Source organism: Microcebus murinus, chromosome 11, assembly GCF_040939455.1.
Source record: "Microcebus murinus isolate Inina chromosome 11, M.murinus_Inina_mat1.0, whole genome shotgun sequence".
Lineage (NCBI taxonomy): Eukaryota > Metazoa > Chordata > Mammalia > Primates > Cheirogaleidae > Microcebus > Microcebus murinus.
In genome coordinates this window covers 43626-65970 of record NC_134114.1, presented here as the reverse complement: position 1 = coordinate 65970, position 22345 = coordinate 43626, and the positions used below count along the sequence as shown (strand labels likewise).

The window sequence follows — 22345 nt, the reverse complement described above, 5'->3', positions numbered from 1 at the left end:
GAGCTTGAATTATCCCACCTAAATGTTTCACCTTCAATTTTTCCAATTTTAGTTTTGTGAGAAGAATGATTGGTCCTGCCTTTCTTTTCAGGACAGGCCACTGGCCACAGTATGAATGGACTTTCCTTGGGTCAGACGGTTTTCCACTGATCCAAAGAATTAGGGCTGGGAAAGTTTGTGTGAGAGGGAAAGTTTCACCAGATTAGATGTGGTTGGGGCAGGAAGTTATTGATATTTTTAGTATCTCCACTGAAATATGGAGACCATGGAGTTTATACTCAGAAATTTGGAAATCCATTCAAGCTTATTCCTTGTATTAGAAAGAGGAGCCTATTTAAAAGGTTCTGGCTTGGAAAAGAACAAAAGACACTCTATAAAAAAGACACCTGCCACTCAAATGTTTATAGCAGCACAATTCACAATTGCAAAGATGTGGAAATACCAAGTGCCCATCAATACATGAGTGGATTCATAAAATGTGGTATATGTATGCCATGGAGTATAAGAAACAACTGATATAGCACCTCTTGTATTTTCCTGGATAGAGCTGGAACTCATTCTACTAAGTGAAGTATCCCAAGAATGGAAAAATAAGCACCACATGTACTCACCAACAACTTGGTTTCACTGATCAACACTTAAGTGCACATATAGGAATAACATTTACTGGGCATACATACATAATGAGTGTGATGCATACCATCTGGGGGATGAACATGCTTGAAGTTCTGACTCTGGAGGGGAGGAGGGGGGAAAGGCAATGCACGTAACCTAAACATTTGTACCCCCATAATATGCTGAAATTTAAAAAATGTTAAAAAAAGTATAAAAATAGGTTCTGGTTTGGGATTAATGGTAGAAATGTAGGTTTTGCTCTTGAATATGTTCTAAGACCTTGCTATTCAAAGTGTGGTCCATGAACCAGCAGCATCAACATCACTTATGACCCTGTTAGAAATCAGAATCTCAGGCTCTGTGCCAGACCTACCACATCAGAGTCTACAGTATAGTAAGATTTCCAGGTGATTTGCATTTACACTAAAGTTTGAGAAGTGTGGCTCTAGGATGAATTGGTTTGGTTTAGGTCTCCTAAAAGCTACTAATGACTTTTACTATTAATAGAAAACTTCTAGTAGTATTTTTTAGCCATGTGAGAACCAAATGACAAATTGCCAGAAATTTTGAGTTGGTTGATTTTGTGTTTGATGGCTTGAAATCAGGTATTGTGGGAGTATTTATACTGTGGAAATTGGCAAATTGCACAATTTCATTTCTTCTGTACTGAAGAACCAGTTGTTAAACTTTTACCATCATACCACTGGACAGTTCTAAATCTCCTAATTCAATCTGCAATTAAAATATTCTCCTGGGGGGGGTTGGACATAGAAGCTGCCATATATGGGGGACAAGACAAAATGAATTCCAGTCTGTCACTCACAAACTTTCAACTTCATGACTAAAAAACAACTATTTTAGATAGTCATTTATTTATGAAAAAATAATCTAATTCTGAAGTAAGCATAAGGCGGGGGAAGAGAATCTAGGAGTTGGCAATACTTAAAATCCAGATAGGCAGACAGACTGGCATTGGACAGCTAGATAGTTTTGGAGCTGAAACCCAGGCATGGAATAGCAGTTTCTGTGTAGAGGGGGGAAAAGATAAGGGTGGGTAACTTCTAGTTCTAGAGTCATGGCACATGAGGAGCTTTTATAGCCTATATTATGTTGACTATTAAATTGTTGAACAAAATAATTAACTACCAAGTTGATGTTAAGTATGGATACAAGTGTTTCTTGGTCTTCTGCAGAAAGTGGTTTCCAAAGTATGGTCTCTGGGCCAGTATATGAGCATCACCTGAGAACTTATAAATGCAAATCCACAGGCTCTTGCTCCAGCCCCACTGGATCATAAACTCTGGGGCTGGGGCCCCCCAGTCTGAGTTTAATAAGCTTTATGGGTGATTCTGATGCACACTACTAAACTAGGAAATGTCTTGGAGTACCTTGTTTTTGTCCCATTTTCAAGTTGATCCCCAAATGGGAAAGAAGTTTCCAGCTCAACTGGAAGATGGCTGAAGAAGGCAGAGAACACAGATCAAGAGAACTACAGGGCTAGATAAATATTTAGAAATTTTTCTCAGGGAATTATCCAAGCAGGCCAGCAGCTGGCATTTTGCCCAGACTCCTGGAAAGTATAAACCTTCCTAGAAATCAAGTGGGGAAAGTTGCATTTTAAAGTGAACTTTGAGAAAGTGCATAAACATAGCCTAAAGACTTTCTGCAAATACTAATAAAAGTTCTGATATAAAGAAAGTGACATTCTGGCACAAAGGACAATGCAAACAACATGGATCATATTAAGAAATAGGCAGGTATTGGAAGAAAGGGTACTAGAACAACCAATTCATTTTGCCTTTGTGGTTCAGAGCTCTCACCAGTTTTATAATAATGGCATTTAATAGTTATTGAGTGCTTACTCTGTGCCAGGTACTTTAGTAAGTACCTCAGTAAAGTGTTTCATTATTAGCTCCATATCTCAGATGAGAAAACCAAGGCCCAGAGAGGTATATTAATAGAAGTTTGCCTCAAAGTCATACAACTAGTAAGTGATAACACTGGGATTCAAAGCCGGGTGGTTTGGCTCAAGTGTACAGATGCTTAAACAAAATACTCTGTTGCCTCTCTTCAGTGAGGAGAAACTCATTATGTATTAAATATTTAGAGGTTTAGGGTTCCCATTTCAGATTATGGACTTTTGTAGTTTTTATAAAGTCCTTTTGTAGTTGTTATAACATCTCAAGCTAAAGAATCTCTTTATGTATTGTTAAACACGACTAGATTTTGGACCCCACCTGATTAATGCCCTAAAGTTCTGATGTTCATAGAGGGCAATCAGATAAGCTGTACCTATACATGATATAGCTTTACTGAGGCTATTACTTTAAACATAGTACATGTTACTCTGAGTCCCAATATTGAATATTTAAATCCTCCCCTTAGAACAGGAGACATAAAAGAGTCCACAGATGAGGGCCAACTGATCCCAGCTGTGGAAAGGGAAGGGCTGTAGAGTTTAAGGACCAGGAACTCTAATCTGGGTATTTGTTTTGTCTGAAATGGACTAGGTGAACTTGCTCCAATTCTGGCATTTACTTTCAAATCAAATTAGTTTTTTTTCATCTATGCATAGCCAGGTACACTACTTGATACATTGGAGGCACTCACATATTTGTGAAAAGAAGGGAAAATGGGAAGGAAGGAGGGAGAAAGAGAAAGTAAGTTATAAAGGTAGATTCAAGTTCTTTGAATTTTTTGCATAAGAGTCACAAATAGTTATGGAACCTTTGTAGTAACTGCTTAGGTATTAACAAGACAAGGCAATAAATTAGAAATCTTATTCTTCATGTAGATAAGTACTACATATAAACATGAAATAAAGCATCTGGGAAATACCTATTTTGATCCAGTCCATTTTCCCTTGGGTAACTTCATGGAAACAAATGAATTTTGCAGGCTTGCCATTCTAATGGAGTCACTAATTCATGCATTCATATATTCATTTATTCAACAAACATGTATTGAGGGTCTTTTAAGGCCTGGTACTGTAGTATGTGCTGAGGTTACAAAAATGAGTAACACATGATTTCTGTCCACAAAAAGTTCAGACTGGTGGGAAAAACAGATACATTCTGGCGATGGTTGCACAACTCTGTGAATATACTAAAAACAATTGAATTGTACACTGTGTTTCCCCCAAAATAAGACCTACCTATAAAATAAGCGCTAGCAGAATTTCTAAGGATTTGTGCAATATAAGCCCTACACCGAAAATAAGACCTAGTGATGGGTGTGGCTACCCAGCATATCTGCACAATCCATGCATTTCATCACGGAGCGGTAAAAAAGATGAACAGCCCTTTTTTTTTTTATGGTTCAATAATGGACTACATTTTACAAAAAGATCCTAATACAATATACAAGTAATTCCTTGCTCTTCAAATGTATTCAGTTTCTGAGCTCACACAATAAGAGTTACCTGTATAGATCAATGAAAAAGTAAACATGAGGTCTGACAACTAACTGCTCTCTCTGGGAGTAGCTGTCAGCTATATTGGCAAAAAGATGCTTATTTCTGATCTCCCTATATTATATTAAGAACTAGTCACGATTGGAGGAAAATTGAGATTTTTTTTTTCCCTCATCGATTATTTGATGAAAACAGATCATCTCAGTTATATGGAGAGTTTCTAAAAGAATGACATTGTAATGTAATAAACTTCAAACCAGAGTTTAAACTCTGATCCTTTAGCCCCATTAGACCACAATGCTTTAAGTTTAAAAAGACTCACCCTAGTTTTACAAAGGTCTACTTAAGTACCTACTGACCATGAGGGAACTCAGATGATTTATTTATTTATTTCTCAGCTGCCCCTTGAGAGCTCTTTTGCTTGACATGAGAGTTTGGGGCCAATGGTTCTAAAGGAAATAGAGTCACAAGAAATTCAGGATGGAATTCAGGGTTTGGAGAGTTATGATGATGTTCAAGAAGAAGATGACTTAACTATATTTGAATAAATGTAGATTGTTGTAGTACTTAAAAAAAATAACACATCCCCTGAAAATAAGCCCTGGAGTGTCTTCTTGAGGAAAAATAAATATAAGACCCTGTCTTATTTTCAGGGAAACACGGTAGTATAGGTTGGTGAATTGTATGGCATGTGAATTATATCTCAAAACTGTTTAAAACAAACGAAACCAGATATAGCTCCTGGGTACTGTACAAAGCCAGGAAGAGGTGGCCATAACTCAACCTGGGAAGTGAGGAGGGAGGCTTCACACTCAAGTAGAGCCTGAGATGAATTCTTGAAAAAAAAAAAGTTATGGAGGTGATGTGTTACAAAATATTGCAAGTAGAAGGGACAGGCTGCACAAAGCCATGGAGGTGAGAAACCACGTGTGTCTGTGTGTGTTGGGGGGATGTTGGCATGGGGTTGCAGCCGGGAGGTAGGCCTAGACCAGAAACCCGCTTCAGAGCTGGCCAGCCACGGGAAAGTTTTACGGGAAGCGATATAATTCGTGATCAGATTTGTTTTAGATAAACCATACAGACAGCTGTGACATAATGGAAAGAACACTCAATTTTTTTCTCCTGTCAGAATAACCTGTGCATAGGTCTCAGATCTGCCATTTTAAAACTAGTAGTGTTATATAAATGTCAAGTATTATCATTCAGTTGAGCCTAATGGCACCACTTGTTAGCAGGGAGAAGATGTAAGGCACGTTAATAAGATTTTATGTTGAACTACGGTCGATCTCGCGCTGAGTTAAAAATAAAGTTTGCTAGTGAGTGGGACACCCCCTTCGCCCTCCTTGGGTGGTGGCGAAGAGATTGGGGAATTTTAAAAGTGTTTACAAGGCTGGAGGTGTGGTAGGGGACGCTGGTGGGATTCTTCAGGGTTTCTCTTTTTCATGATTTTAGGCTGGGTCCTAGGTACTCTTAGAAATCTGTTGAAATTATCGTTCTGGGAACCCTTGTAGGATCCACAAAAAAAGAAGAAGAAAAAGGAATAAAATAATTACGGCATCGCCAACAGGATAGTATTTTCCTGAAGGTGGTTAAGCTGCTGTCTCATAGGAACCACAAACCGCGGGTCCCGGACAGCACGGAGCACAGACTGTAACACCGCCACGCCGGAAGTAAAGCCTGCTGTGATCCCGGCCGTATTCCTCTTGCTCCTCCTAACCCTTCCCCCTTCGCCAATTCTGGCAGGGAACTTAAAAAATATTCTTCCCGGTTGAGACGTAGGACCAATTTCGTGAACATCATCCGGAATGGTCAACATGGCGGTGGCCGTGAGGTGCCTCGGCAGAGGTAAGGCAGGGGCTTGTCTTGCGGGGAAAATAGCTCTGGCGCGGAATTTTCTGTCACAGCAGAGTGCAAACCGGGCTGTTTTAGGCGTATGTCTGCTGTGGATGTTCCACTTGCCTCAGACTCTTCCTGAGCTTTAGGTTCTCCGGAGGGTCCTATTACTTACAAACGACCTTGTCAGGGATTTCACTGTATCCCGGAACCGTTCAATGCGGGGGCGCGGGGGAGGGGATGCACGTTGACATCCTCCAGCCACCTGTGGGGACTGCAAGGACTAGGTTCTATTCCCGATACTGGGGGTGTGAGCTGAAGTTTGATACGTGAAGTGAGTTCTGGTAAGGGAAAGGTATAATAGTATATTTGAATTGCTTTCGTCTGTAAACTTTAACAGTTTTCACAGTGCTTGTTGGTGCTTTCGTTGCAGGCACTTCCAGTTCTCCAACTTTTAGACGTTGTCTAATTTGGATCAGCGTTTATCATTTGGGGGCTAATTCTGTAGCACTTGTGGATAGCACCTCTTTTCAGCAGTTAATGAAGTCCAATTCGTTAACTAGGATGACAGCCCTTGTTTGTACAATGCTTTTTTGATTTTCTTATGTTTTTGAAGCACAGTGATCTGTCATTTAAGTTAGGTTTTTTAGTTAAGTGACAGTGGAAAGACTGAAGACTGTTAGGCCAGTGATTTTTGTTTTTTGTTTTTTTAATTTGAAACACTGCATCATAGTTTTCTTTTTGAGCTTCTCACAGGAAAGCTCAGTGGCAAGACCAGCCATTACTTGGGATCATTGTCGCTTAGAAGTTAGGGATACCAAGAGATCACCACAGACTGATGATGAAGGGAGCAAACCAAAATGGATATTGTTAACTGGAAAGAGATCAATGGCATACATTTTCATGTATCTTTCATGATAGAAATCACATGAAACAAACCAAAGAAACCAAAAAGAGAACTGAAGATTGTCATTCTTGTGACATTTTCTTTTCTTGGCTTCCAGAATACCTTATTCTCTTAATTTTCTTCCTGTTTGACCTGTCTTTCCTTCTCCCCTTACTGGTGTAGTTCCTCCTCCTCTCCCCAGTCTCTTTCCTTGAAGTGTCCCAGGAACTGGGATTCTGTCCTTCGTTCTCACCTGTTCTGTATCTAAATTCACTACTTGGCTGTCAAATTTATATCTGCAGTCGGTACCTCTCTCCTGAACTTTAGATTCTTATACTCATCTGAGTGTTCTATTATGGATCTCCACTTGGATAGCTTATCAGCACCTCACAGTTGTTTAAAATAAAACTCATTTAAAGTCAAACTCATTATCGTAGCCTGTAGTCTTTCTCATCTGATTTGGTGGCAGCTGCATCCTTTCAGTTGTCTAGGCCAGAACCCCAGAATATCCTTGACTCATCTCTTTTATTTATTTATTTGAGATAGGGCCTTGCTCTGTTGCCCGTTCTAGGGTGCAGTGGTGCCATCATAGCTCACTGCAACCTCAAACTCCTGGGCTCAAGCTAACCTTCTGCCTCAGCCTCCCAAGTAGCTGAGACTGAGATTACAGGTGCATACTACCATGCTGGGATAATTTTTTTTAAGAAATGGGGTCTTGCTTTGTTGCTCAGGCTGGTCTCAAACCTCTGGGCTCAAATGATCCTCCCACCTTGGCCTCCCAAAGTGCTAGGGACTCCTCTCTTTGTTTCACACTTTACGTTAAATAGTTGACAAATCCAGTCAGCTTTTCCCTCAAAATAAATCCAGATTCTGACATCTTCTCACTACTCCACTGCAACTACCCTGTTTCAAGCTACTACCATCTCTCACCTGGAATTCTTAACAGGTTACTGTCAATAAGTAGTGAAATTGGACCTTTAAGAACTTAAATCCTGTTACTCCTATGCTCAGAGCTCTGCAAAGCCTTTCCATTTTTCTAAATCCAATGGCCTATAGCTGTACTGTCCATTTTATTAGGCACTATTGAGCATTTTAAATGTGGCTAATCCAAATTGAATGTGTCAATACATATTAGATTTTGAGGGGTTAGTACTAAAAAATATGTAAAATATTTCAATTGTATTAATATTTTTCACATTGATAATGAAGTAATATTTTGGAGTATATGCTATAATAAAATATTAATTTCACTGTTTCTTTTTACCTTTTTATTGTGTCTGTTAGAAAATTTAAAATTACACATGTGGCTCATATTATTCCATCACTGGCCTACAGTCTTCCAGTATTGTAATGGATAATATTTGAATCCAATTTTTGCTCTCATTTGTTTAAATTCCCTTCATTCAATAGATGTTTATTGAGTCTCCATTTGCTAAACACTGCTAGGTATTAGAGATGTAATGGGGAATGAGCTATATACATTCCTGTCTGTGGTGCTTAGATCTATTGAGGAGCAGACATTAGTTGGATAATTATTTCTTTAATTACAATTTTCCTAAGTGCTGTGAAGGAAAAGTACAAGATCCCATAAGAGTGTATATGAGAGACATAATCTATTCTGAGTCCTCAGGGAAGACTTCTGAAGAAGTAATGTTTATGTAGAGTTCCTGAAAGATAACTGGATTATTATGAATTAGCTATGTGAAGGTGGAGCTGAAAGTGGTAGGGGAAAATGTCACAGATGGAAGGAAGACTTGTTTATGAGATAGGGTATGTTTAAGTGACTGATAGTGAGTATGAAGGAGAGTGGTGTTAAATAAAGCTCACTAGATAGGTTAGAAGTAGCTATTGGAGTACCTTTGGTAAGAATTTTCTTTGTTCAAAGAGCCAAGTAAAGCCATTCAAGGGTTGTAAGGACATGAGATTTTCATTTTTAAATGACCTTTCCTAATAATAGGTGGAAAAGAAATGTAGAGGACCAGGAGTAGTAGAAGATAGAACAATTTGGAGGCTGTTGCAGTAATCCAGGTGGTAGATGATGGTGGCTTGTACTATGGTGGTTGTAGGGAGAGGACAGAAACTAGATGGGTAAGATCTTCTAGGGAGAGTGAGGATTACAGAGTCAGGTGAGAAGACAGCTTAGGATTGATCCCTGGGGAACTCCAACCTTTCAGTATCAATTATAAGAAAATAAGCTATTAATAGCAAAGGAGATGTAGTAGTTTCCATCTCATTGCCAAAGGGTGGGAGGGACTTTTAAGAATGAGTGCAAATTTAAGTGGGTTCATAAGTAGCTCAGGAAGTTCTGAGGGCTATTTTCTCCGAAGTAACAAGTGAGGTTATCTGCTAAGAGTGTGGGGGAGAAGAAATGTTTTAAAGGATGTAAAATAATACATGTAGAAAAATTGACTGCAGAGATATCGAAAATACAGATATCATGGGCTAACAGTGCTACATAAATAGTGGTATTTTTGTACTTTGGTTTCTTTAAGTCTGTAGCAGTTTGATAGATTTCTATTGAGAATTTTAATTTCTGGTTGTCATGATTGGGGATTCTAAATAGTGGATGATTTTTTGTAACAGGTTGCAATTGATCTGTTCAAGAGATTTTTGTTTGTTTGTTTCCCCAAGAGAATTATTTTGGGATCCTCTAAGGTTGTTGGGTTCTTCTTGTTTAGTACAATTAGAATTGTTTGGAAGTGTTTGCCAAGGCTTGAATGGATAATTACTTGTTTCTTCATTTACCATATGTGGTTTTTAAAGATAGCCAGGTTCTTTAAAAATGTGGAGCATCTTCTCCTAGTCTATTGCATACTGGAACTGGATCTTTTCATTTATTTCATTTTTTTCTTCCTAGCTATTTTATCCACTTGTGGCTTTTCTACCCCCAAAGAATTCCTAGCAATAAATAGGTCTCCTGCACTGTCTCAGTTGTCACTCCTGTGTGTCCACAGAATTCAAAGTTTTGGTGATTATCTTGTATTTAATTTGGAAGATTAGAGATGAAATTGAGTTGTTAAGCATGTGGCTTTTTTTTGTTTGTTTGTTTGTTTTAAACAGATTTGCTCTGTCACCAAGGCTGGAGTGCAGTGGTGCAATCATAGCTCACTGTAACCTCCAGCTCCTAAGCTCAAGGGATCCTCCCAGCTCAGCCTCCCAAACAGCTAGGACTACAGACATGTGCTACCATGCCTGGCTAATTAAAAAAATTTTTTTGTAGAGATGGGGATGTTGCTGTGTCACCCAGGCTGGTCTTGAACTCCTAGTCTCAAGCAGTTCTCCTGCCTTATTCTCCTAAAATGCTGGGATTACAGACCTGAGCCACCATTTGCCTGGCTGGCATGTGGCTTTGATGAATTCTAGAGCTGATAAGAAGAGTGGGCCACTGGAAGATTTGGAGATGTACATCCCAAACAGATGTTACATTGAATGCAAGGGCCCTGAGGCAGGAATTAACCTAATTTGTTCAAGGATAAGAAAAAAGGCTCACAGTAAGTGGGAGAGTGGTATTGAGTAGTGGGCACAGACCACCTCATAGTAAGGACTTTCTAGCTATTCTGCACATACGGTGTTATACTTTTGGAAACTTACTGAAATGAATTTGCTTGATGGGTAGACTAAGTCTTACAATTTCTATGCTATTAGTTGTAAGATTTTTGTATAATGAACTTAATTTTAAAATATTGGAATAGTCATTTTAAAATTAAAATCTAGTTGCAGAGTAATCGTTTAAAACATTGGGTTCAAGTCAGTTCAACAGAAAAGAAAATATAGGTGGTCAAACATAGGAAAACATACTCAGCCTAACTCATTAGAAAAATGCAAATTAAGACAACTCTCTCATCTATTAGGTTGGTAAAAACCAAAATGTTTGGTAACATGCTATGTGATACAAATGTGTAGAAGGAAGTAATCTTTTCCTTGCTGGTGGAAATGTATATGGCACTGTTATTATAGAGAGCAGTATTTATTAAAATTACAAATGTTTGTATTCTTTGACCCAGTAAATTCACTTCTAGAAATTTATCTGTAAATATATTTGTATGTGTGCAAAATGTTTGTATAAGGTTATTCACCCATCGCTATTTATAATAGTAAAATATTGTAAATTACCTAATGACTGGTTACTGATTAAGTAAATTATATTATAGTTACACAGTGGAATACTTTGCAGTCCTAAAAAGATAAAGTCTTTATGAACTGATATGAAATTCTCTCTGTAATATATGCATATATACACACCATCATGAGAAGCACACATGAAATTATATACATCTCGTATATATATGTGTATGTATATGTATTTGTGAAAATAGGCTCTTATGCATTTAAATGAAAAAGCAAAATATGAGTAGAGTATGTTACATTTTTATAAATGAGGAGGGAAATTGTTGGTACCCACATGCTTATATATGTATATAATATTTCTAGAAAGATGCATAGGAAATTGCTAACATAAGAGGGATGCTGGGGGCCAGAGGTGTTAGGAAGACTTTACTTTTGTATATTCTTTTGTAATCTTTAAAAACATTTTCTTAATATTTCTGCATACAAAATAACATAACCTATGTAAGATATAAAGACTAATAGCTTGGAATCCTGAATACTTACTGTCAAGTTTTAAAAAATAGAACATTATTAGTACCTTCAGAGACTCTTGTGCTTTTTTCTTATTTCATTTACTTCTTTCTCTAAAGTAACCACTTTTCCTGAATTTCTATTTTATCAATGTCTTGTTTTTCTATACAGTTTTAACAGGCATAAATAAGCAACCCTCAATACAATATTGTTTAGTTGTATGTTTTTGAAGTTTGAAATCATACTGAATGAATTCTTGTGCCACTTGCCTTTTTTGGGGGTTTACATTAAATTTACCTAGGTAGTACATAGTATATTTTATAGTTCTATAGCTTTCCATATATGAATATGCCACAATGTGTTTATCCATTCCACTGTAGATAAATGTTTGAGTTCTTCCCTGTAGTTCTGCTATTATAAACAACAGTATAATCATTCTTGTGCATGTCTCTTAATACACTTGTGCATGCCTAGAGATGGAATTGCTGCATCATTAAGATGTGCATACTCAGGTTCATTGGGTAATGCCATATTGTTTTCTAAAGTGGCATTCCAATTCACTCTTACCCTTACTTGACATTTTCAGCCAGCCCTGACTTTTTTTTAAAGGTTTGCTAATCTGATATATGTAAACTAGTCCTACATAAATTACCTGATCTACAAACTTTTATCTGTCTACAGTAAGATTAAAACACTACATCTTTGATTGAGAAAGTTTTGTGGAAAAAAATACTTACAGCTGAACCAAACAGTACATTTAGTGTTGTGGTTGATTTTCATGCTGATGTAATCTTAATTTGGTTGCAGACTTATAACAGGCCTACTGATCACCCTTTAAGTAACAATGATATAAAAATGATACTTTATTGTGGTTTAAATTGTATTTACCTGATTACTAATGAGGTTGTGCATTTATATATTTTTGCATCATTTGTGTTTCCTTTTCAGTTAGAAGTCTGTTCATTTCTTTCATTCATTTTTCAATTGAATCAATTTTACATATTCTGAATATTAATCCTTTGTCAATTATACATATTGCTGATACATCATCCTAATTTTTGGTTTGTCTTTTCATTTTCTTTAAAGTATATTTAATACAGAGGTTCTTAACACCAATGTAGTCACTTTTTGGTTAGTAGTTTTGGATCTTGTTTGTGAAATCCCCAAGGTTTCCTCCATAAAGATCATAAAAATATTTTTCTATATTCTGAAAGCCTTTAAGTTTTGCCATTCATGTGCAAGTGCATCTTGATTTGATTGTTTTGAGTGTGGTGTGAGATCCAGATATGGTGCTGGGATCCAATCTTTCCTTTATGGAAAATGATTTGTCTTAGCACCACTTACTAAATTCTTTGCACAGTGGTTTGCAATAACATCTCTGTCATATTTCAGATGTCCATGTATGCATGGGTCTAGTGCTGGGCCATTTGTTGTTTTATTAGTCTGTCTTTCTAATCTTGTGCCAATACTAAAGTATCTTCATTACGGTAACTTTTTTTTTTTATTTATTTTTTTTTTTGAGACAGAGTCTCGCTTTGTTGCCCGGGCTAGAGTGAGTGCCGTGGCGTCAGCCTAGCTCACAGCAACCTCAAACTCCTGGGCTCGAGTGATCCTTCTGCCTCAGCCTCCCAGGTAGCTGGGACTACAGGCATGCGCCACCATGCCCGGCTAATTTTTTTTTTTTTATATATATATATCAGTTGGCCAATTAATTTCTTTCTATTTATAGTAGAGACGGGGTCTCGCTCAGGCTGGTTTTGAACTCCTGACCTTGAGCAATCCGCCCGCCTCGGCCTCCCAAGAGCTAGGATTACAGGCGTGAGCCACAGCGCCCGGCCTTCATTACGGTAACTTTATAACAAGTCTTACTCTCTGGTAGGGCAAGTCCTCCACCTTTGTTCATCTTCAAAAGTACTTAGGCAACTCTGTGAATATATTCTCTATTTTAAAAATGAAAAAATAAAATATAAATTATTTTTAAAAATTCAGAGGTACATATATATATTGCCTAATAGTAGAGCTAACATATACTCCTTTGAGCCTGAACTAGAGTAAGGTAAAAATAAATAAAGATAAAATTGTTTAAATAATAGATGTAGGCCGGGCGCGGTGGCTCACTCCTGTAATCCTAGAACTCTGGGAGGCTAAGGCAGGCGGATTGCTTGAGGTCAGGAGTTTGAAACCAGCCTGAGTAAGAGCGAGACCCTGTCTTTACTATAAATAGAAAGAAATTAATTGGCCAACTAATATATATAGAAAAAATCAGCCAAGCATGGTGGCGCATGCCTGTAGTCCCAGCTACTCAGAAGGCTGAGGCAGTAGGATCGCTTGAGCCCAGGAGTTTGAGGTTGCTGTGAGCTAGGCTGACGCCAGGGCACTCACCCTAGCCTGGGCAACAAAGCGAGACTCTATTGCTAAATAAATAAATAAAGTGTTTCCCTGCTTTTAGTTTTGAGAAATGTGGTTTTCATTATTACATTTTTAAAAGAATGGTTAAGAATCACAAAATATTGAATGTTTTTGTTTTGAAAATACTGATTTTTAAAATATAAAAAATTATGACTTATAATGATCACTTTATGTTAATATTTTATGTTTTTCCTTTCAAGTCTTGAGACATCATCAAAGGCATTGTCTTTCCAAGATGGTTTGTCAGACATCTCTTTATCCTTGTTCTATAAACGTTCAGGTGCCCGACAGACATTTTGCTGCTGCTACGAAGTAAGTATTTTTTTTTTTTTTTAGTTATAATTTCATTTGCTACAATTTAAAATTTTGGTTAAAAAGCATGCTTAGTTCCATAAAGACTTACAGGGACATACAGTTGTGAAAGTTTATTGTCTCTGCCACTTTGACCTTATAGTCCTGAAGAAATGATAAGATAATACTTAACATTTATTGAACATTGACATTCAATAACTGACTTAATCCCTATAGCAACCTTATGAGGAAAGTATTGGTGTTATGCTCATTTTATAGAGAGGAAAATCATGGCACTAATAGGTTATATAAATAGCCCAAAGTCAGAGAGTTGGTAAGTGTTAGAATCCAAATAGTATAGTTCCAGAGCTAAGTTTTTTCCTGTATGCTGTCACTGCCTTTTTAGGACAGAACCTATTGTTACAATTAATGAATTTTTTTTTTTTTTTTAAAGATTTCATGTCTAAGCTTATACAATTAATGAATTTTAATTAAGGTGTACTATGTGTGTTTGAGTGTGTTTATGTGGTTCTTTTTTTTTTTTTTTTTGAGACAGAGTCTCACTCTGTTGCCTGGGCTAGAGTGCCATGGCTTCAGCCTAGCTCACAGCAACCTCAGACTCCTGGGCTCAAGCAATCCTTCTGCCTCAGCCTACTGAGTAGTTGGGACTATAGACATGCACTGCCATGTCTGGCTAATTTTTTCTATATATTTTTGGTTGGCCAATTAATTTCTTTCTATTTTTTAGTAGAGACAACGTCTCGCTCTTGCTCAGGCTGGCCTTGAACTCCTGACCTTGAGCGATCCTCCTGCCTCGTGCCTCCCAGAGTGCTAGGATTACAGGCACGAGCTACCGCGTGCGGCCCTATGTGGTTCTTTTTGCTCTTTAAATTACATTTTTTCCTTTTAGGCACTTTTTATAGATCAGGTGTTCTAGGATTACCTGTACTATGATTACATAGTAGAATTTCAGATTTGCATAATATATATTAGAGTTTAAATTTATATTGTGTAATGTAAAGTTTGAACATGTGAAAACCTAAAGGAATGAAATTTGTTCTTCCAACTGCTGATTATCAAGAGCAGAAACTTGTTTCTTATTGGAATAAGAACCTAATGCTTTTCTCCCTTGATGCTGCCACCACCTTGTTGAACTGCATGGCAGTGTGATGGCCCAGCTGAAGTATGGCACTGAAAGGCAGATACTGAACTCTCTGAAAGGCTGAACTCTGAAAGGCTGAAAACAGAAAGGCTGAACTCTCAAGCTCCGATCTTGTAGCATCTGGTTGCAGGGCACAGCACTGATTGTTGTTTTTCCTAGGTGGCTCTGATGTTAATGAAGTATAGAAACAGAGGGATGGTAGTTTACATCATCCTTTTCCTGAATGCCTTCTTCCTTAATGTCACTGTTTTTGAAACTGAAGAAGTGGCTTCAAGGGAGTTATAAGATACTGAAAAGTTGTGGAATAATAATAGTTAAAATGTACAGAACTCTTTCTTTGTGCTAGACACTATATTAAACACACTACATGTATTAGTTCATTTAAAGCTTCCTATAATGGCTGTATAGAGCACAGATACTATTATAAGTGTTTTAAGGTAAAGGAATGGAAGTCCAGATATTAAGTAATATGTCCAAGGTTACATAGCTAGAATATGTTGGAAGGTAGGTTCTGAAAAGCACATAGAGTACAATCTACATAAATCTATTTTTTATTTTATTTTTTAAAATTTAATTTTATTTTTTTAATAATTATTTTTAAATTTATTTAATATATTTTTTTAATCTTTCTTTTTTTTTTCTCTACCATTGTCCAGTTTAGTCATCTACATAAATCTTACTTCATGACCATATTTGCTAGAATATAGTCCTTAGGTTATGGGATGCCCAAAATGAAAACTAAAGTGTGCAATGTTTTTGGTGAATTTGTAAATTCTCAGTTGTTTATTGTATTCTTGTTCCTATGAACCTAACTGAATATCAGGCAACTGTGCCACAGTAGTCTCTTTTATTTATTAAAAGCACACTTCGTTGGGCACCTACCATATGCCAGGCATTGTGCAAGGTGCTGGTGAGGTGAAGATAAGCACATATTCCCTCCCTCTTCCCTTGAGGATTTCATAGTAAGCTGACAGCAACATAAATAATTGCTTTTTGTTTTTAAATTAATTAAAATGAATTAGTTAACCCTGTGAATAGATAAAACATAAGTCATGGTAAACAATTTAAAAAGTATAAAGGATATATAGTAAAAGTAGGTCGTCTTCCCACCCTTGTCCTTTAGCCACTCAGTTGCCATGGTTTATACATATGTAAGTACATGACTGTATTATTTTTCCCATAAGTGGTAGTATACTATATACCATGTTCTGCATCTTGCTTGCTTGTAAGTTAACAATATGTATCTTGGAAATTGTTTCATATGATGCTATTTAGTCATTTTAACTGTATTTCATTGTGAATGTATCATAATTTATGTAACTATTTCCCTATTGATGCACATTTGTCTTTTCAGTCTTTTGCTATTACAGATGATCCTGCAGTGAACAATCAAGCATATAGATCTTGTCAAATATGATGAATATATTTGTAGTATAAACTCCAACAAATAGAATCGTTAGGCCAAAATATGTGTGCATTTATAATTTTGATACATAGTGCTGTCATAGATATATTGCCAATTTATATTCTTACCAGCAAGCATTATTAGAAAGTCATTTTCCCACATATGATATAGTCAAGTTTTTTTATCTTTTCCAATTTAACAGGTAATAAATGGTATTGTTATTATTTTAATTTATATTTTATTATTATTGAGGTTGTGTACCTCTTCATATGTTTAAGAGACATTTATGTTTCTACTGTGAATTTTCTGTTTATGTTCTATTTCCATTTTTTTGTTGTTGATGAGTAGGAGCTCTTTATAAATTAGCACATCTATGATATAACTTCACTTTACTGTTTTGACTGTCATATTAGAAGAAAGGACCAAGTGCTATGGGATCACATATGAAAGTTCAGTTAATTCTACTGGGGGAAGAGTAGAGCAAGAAGCATTTGAGCAGGGTCTTGAAAGATAGAATTTTGCAGGGGAATTGGGTGAAGTATTTCAAAGTGGTGCAGGGGCATGAAGGCAAATGACATGGGTATAAATACAGTATGACATGGTTTGAATATAGGAAGAATAGGGATGTGGCAGAAATGTAACAAGAAAGGAGGCTTCCTCTGAGTGTGAATAGTACCTGAATTGTTTTTTGGTGTTGACAAGTTGGAGGAGTACTGCTTGTACCAATTCATATCCCCATCCAGGAGTGAGTGAAGAGTGTCCAGTTTTACACATTCCTAACAACCCTGGATATCATCAATCTTTATTTGTGTTTCTTTACTGTATTTCTGATTTATGTCTTTTGCCTGTTTTTCTGTTAGGCTGTTTAATCATTTTCTTTCTGTTTTCTGAAAGTATTTGTTTATTAGGGATATTAATTATTTTGAGACCATTTGATCTTGAAATTTTTCGTTTATTCTCTAGGAATTTTTCATTTTATATTTTCCCAAAATTCTACTCCAGTATAATTTACAAGTACTTTTTGCTAACCCAGAAAGCCTAGTATAAGAAATAGGCATACTTTAAAAAAACTATTTATAAGCAGATGATTTTTTTCATGTCTGACAATGAGTTATTTAGTAGCTTGATGAGAATCATAGTATTCATAGTTTTAGTTATACCTTTATTTTTTAATGTGCTGACTATAATATACTAAAAAATAGTTTTCTTCATGGGTAGTTTTTTAAAAATCAGGATCTGAGATGGGGCAGAGGGGCATGTGCTGGCTTCTCTCTTTTCTTCTCATTCTGGGTCTCTCAACTGCCCTGTGTCTGTGCAGCATGTCCTCTGTTTGCTAGCAGCAGATACTGGTTAAAAAAAAAAAAAACGATCAGTGGGTTATCTGAGTCTGTTTCTGTCTTGACAGTGGGTTTTTTTTTTCTTTGTGTATCTCAGAATTTTTTTATTGAATGCCAGACATCTTGCATAGAACAGTAGAGACTGAAGTAAATAGTATTTATGCCTGCAAACAGGCATGCCTCTTCATCTGTCAGAGCGTTGAGTCAGTTTAGTCAGGGGTTGAGCTAGGATTTGGTTTTGTCGTTGCCATGGTTATCACCAGCTTCAAATTTTTATACAGTTATCTTGTGCTTAGGGTGGGGGCTGGGTTGCTGGAGGGTTTTTCTCAGTGTTCCTGCTCCCCGCTCAGTTTTCTGCCTTCCCTGTGCAGCTGTGCCGCAGAGGGGAGTCACCCTCTCTGCTCTTGCCCCCTCCCCTAGCAGTAGACTGCTATTGCTTATTCCTTAGTGCTTGCTGAGCTGGGGATGGGTGGTAGGAGGGGTTCTCTTGTCTAGATCTAGCCTTGGTCTTAAGCAGGCTCAGTGTGACTGGAGCTTGGGGATGGAGCATTTCTGCTCCTTTTCCCCCACGGTACTGTGTATCTGTTGCAGGTCTTGTGGGGAAGTATCCTGGCCTTTCCCTAGCTGGATTGGTATAGGTTACTGGGGTCAGGACTGTTTCTTGCCATGTTTCCAGGGGTAGAAGTTTGTGTGGACATTTTTTTTTTCTTCTTCTTTTTCTCCAGATGCACTGGGCGTTTACCTGTGCCTTTTCTCCATGCCTGCACCCTCTGGGGAAGCTTTCTAGTCTGCTGCCCTGCTCCAGTCTTTCTTGGGAGCATCTGATAGGAGGTGCATGGAAAAGAGCCTGTGAATTGAGTGTGAATGCCCGGTGTGTCTGGATCTCCCCGGGTTTATACTGTCACATCTGCCCTAAGATTTTAGCTGATTGTTTCTTTTCTTTTTTTTTTTTTTGAGACAGAGTCTCGCTTTGTTGCCCAGGCTAGAGTGAGTGCCGTGGCGTCAGCCTAGCTCACAGCAACCTCAAACTCCTGGCTCAAGCAATCCTCCTGCCTCAGCCTCCCAAGTAGCTGGGACTACAGGCATTCGCCACCATGCCCGGCTAATTTTTTGTATATATTAGTTGGCCAATTAATTTCTTTCTATTTATAGTAGAGACGGGGGTCTCACTCTTGCTCAGGCTGGTTTTGAACTCCTGACCTGGAGCAATCTGCCCGCCTCGGCCTCCCAGAGAGCTAGGATTAGCTGATTGTTTCTTACTTGCTTGCCTTTCTCTCATGTTCTGCCACAGGGGAAACCAGTGGGGGTTGGGGTAGGGACTGACTCTCCTTGAATTTCAGGCTACTTGGTTTATCCAGCTCTTTCTCATTGTTAGTGGTCTTTCCAGCTTTTACATTTTAAGTGGAAGCAGAACTCATGCATTTAGTTTAAAAGGCAATGAATAAACCAGCATCAGAGACTTGTACACCGTTAAAAATGAACATCGTCATTATCTGCTATTCTGTTGAATTGCTCATTAGCTGGGAGGATACTATTACTAGTGGTAGTAATAGGATTTATTGAGTGCTAAAAGTGAGAGTGGAATTATATATTGGATCGGTGTTTGAGGTCTTTTTAAAGAAATTTGTTCTAATGTCATTCATTTCTTTCACATAAATTGTATGGGACCCCATATTTGTTTTCTATTGCTGCCATAACAAATTACCACAAACTTTGAAGCTTAAAACAATACAAATTTTTTATTTTATAGTCCTGTAGGTCAGAAATCTGATGTGGTTCTCCCTGGGCTAAAATCAAGGTGTTGGCAGTTCCATTCTGGAGACTGTAGGGGATAATCTGTTTCTTTTCCATTCCCAGCTTCAAGAGGCCACCTGTGTACTTTGGCTTGTGGCTCCCCTCCTCCATCTTCAAAACAACTGCAGGTTGCTTGAATTTCTCCAGTGTGATCTTTTCTCTCTGTCTGCTGCAGCTGGGGAAGGGGAATGGCTCTCAATTTTAAGGATTTATGTGATTAGATTGGGCCCACATAGATAATCTAGGGATAATCTCTCCATCCTGAGGTCTTTAACCTTAATCACATCTGCAAAGTCCTTTTTGCCATGTAAATTAATATATACACAGGTTCTGGGGATTAGGATATGGATATCTTTGGGGGCCATTATTCTACTTACCATAGAACTCAAACATCTTTCCAGAGTACTATTTTACTGATTTAAAACTTGTGTGGTTTTAAGACTACAGGTATGATTTGAATTAATGCTGAGAAAATTATATAACTTATAGTTCTTTTTTTCTTAGTTTCAAACTCTTACCTGCAATTACCTGTTGAACGTATTTTCTTAGGTATTTTGTAAACACCTTTTTAGCTTTTGCTGTAACAAACCATTTCACAATTATTTATCATTGCTTGCATATCTGTGGGTCACTGACTGAGTCTGGGTTCAGGTGGATGTCTCTGATGATCTTGGCTGGACTTAATAGGTATCTGTGAGTTTAGAGGTCAGATGAGAATTGTCTAATGTATAGTAGCCTGGGGCTTTGTGGAGGCAGCTCTGTTCCTCGTGTCTCTTATCCTCCTTCCTACCTTTGGGTTAGCCTAGATGTGTTCTTCTAATGAAAATGTCAGAAATACAAACACAGAAGTGGAAACAATGAAACTTCTTATGGCCAAAGCTTAGAGTCGGGAAACTATCACTTCTGCTTTATTCTGTCAGCCAAAACTACTCACTTGGCCAAATCAAGGGGCTGGGAAGTATGAACTAAAGTAAAATTTTAAGGCTCACCCTTCCACCTACTGACTAAATGGACCCCTTCTTGGCCAAGGGAATATCCTAAAACTAAATTGTCTACCAGGAGGAAGGTCAAAACACGCCTTACCATGTCCCTGTTCCTTCTTAGGAACATCCTTTGTAACCTATTAACAGGCCTAAGAGTATGCAAGACAAACCTGTAGGTCCTCAATTTACACAACAAATCTATGTCTGGTGGCTTATCTATGGTAATAGCTCCTTATGTTGAAACATTCCAAGCCTTTAGACAAATTTTCATGTCTTTAACCAATTACAAGCCAAAGAATCTTTAAACCCACCTATAACCTGTAAGCCCCTGCTTTGAGATGGCTCACCTTTTCGGGCCAAACCAATGTATGCCTCCCACGTATTGATTTATGACTTTACCTGTAACCCTTGTCTCCCTGAAATGTATGAGACCGAACTGTAACCCAGTCACATGGAGTCTACTTGCTCAAGGCTTCTTGGGAGTGTCTCCAGGTCATGGTCCTCAATTTTGGCTCAGAATAAACTTCTTTCAAATATTTCAGAGTTTGGATTTTTCTATCCACAGAAATATACTTTTTAGTGGGAGGAACTGCAAAGTCACTTAGCAAAGGGGCTTGAATGGAGAAGGGGTGAAGAATTGAGACCAGTGATACAATCTACCCCACATGCAAACTCTGTATACCCCAACCTGGACTCATCTCTGTGACTACCTCCTTCACCAGAAACCTGTTTTGCTTTCTTTATTTCCAGTCTTAATCATACTACTCTGTGCCTAGTCACTGAAGCCAGAAGCCTAAGAAGTATTTTAGAGTCTTTTCTTTCTCCTTTCCCTGTCTTCAATATTTACTATGTAAATATTTCTCCAATCTGTTATCTTTTCCAGCCTTATTACCATCACTGCTCTGGTTCAGGTTCTCATATCTTCTTAAGAAGAAAGGGAGGGAATAGTCTCTTAATTGTCTCCAATGCTGCTTCCTTCAGATTTATCCCTTATATTGTAGCTAGGATACTCTACCTAAAATACAGGTGTTATTCCTGCTCACTGACTGCTCATTGCCTCTAGAGAAGGCCCTCTGTGATCTAGATTTTCCAGCCTAATCTTCCACTCTTGCCTGCCTTCTACTTTACCCTTTTATTTTAGGAGTCAGCAAACTGTGGCCAATTTTAGAACATTTTTGTTGCCCTCCCAAAAAACCCCCATGCCCATCAGCCTTCACTCTCCATTCCCTCAACCTCCTCTGTCAGCCCTAGACAACTGCTAAATCTACTTTCAGTCTCTATAGACTTGCCTATTCTTGTTATTTTGTATAAATAGAAACATATCTGATCTTTTGTGACTGGCTGCTTTCACTTAGGGTTTATGTAGGTTGTAACATGTATCAGTATATCATTCCTTTTTATTGCTGACTAATATTCATTATAAGGATATGTCACATTTTATGTATCCATTCATCAGTTGATGGACATTGGGTTGTTTCTACTTTTTGGCTATTATGAATAATGCTACTATGAACATTTGTGTGCAAGTTTTTGTATGGACATATATTTTCACTTTTTGGGGGTATATATATATAGGTAAACTCTTCCTTATCCTTCAAGACTTGACTTTGAGGTAATTTCTTGCAGAACTTTTTCCTAGC

The 22345-nt window shown here is 37.7% G+C and overlaps 1 protein-coding gene across 3 annotated transcripts in view; it reads left to right on the top strand.

Annotated features, from left to right (window-relative positions):
* The first annotated feature begins 5685 nt into the window (after positions 1 to 5685).
* LOC105876477 (large ribosomal subunit protein uL1m-like) overlaps positions 5686 to 22345 on the top strand; it is a 43178-nt gene continuing 26518 nt past the window's right edge. For 2 of the 3 annotated variants that reach the window (XM_076007912.1, XM_012774158.2), the window contains exons 1-2: positions 5686 to 5872; positions 13934 to 14045. In XM_076007912.1, coding sequence (XP_075864027.1) covers positions 5833 to 5872; positions 13934 to 14045 — 152 coding nt within the window. In that variant the 5' untranslated portion in view covers positions 5686 to 5832. Of the gene's footprint in view, positions 5873 to 13053; positions 13172 to 13933; positions 14046 to 22345 lie in introns of all 3 variants that reach the window. The other variant, XM_076007913.1, reaches the window with a different exon arrangement.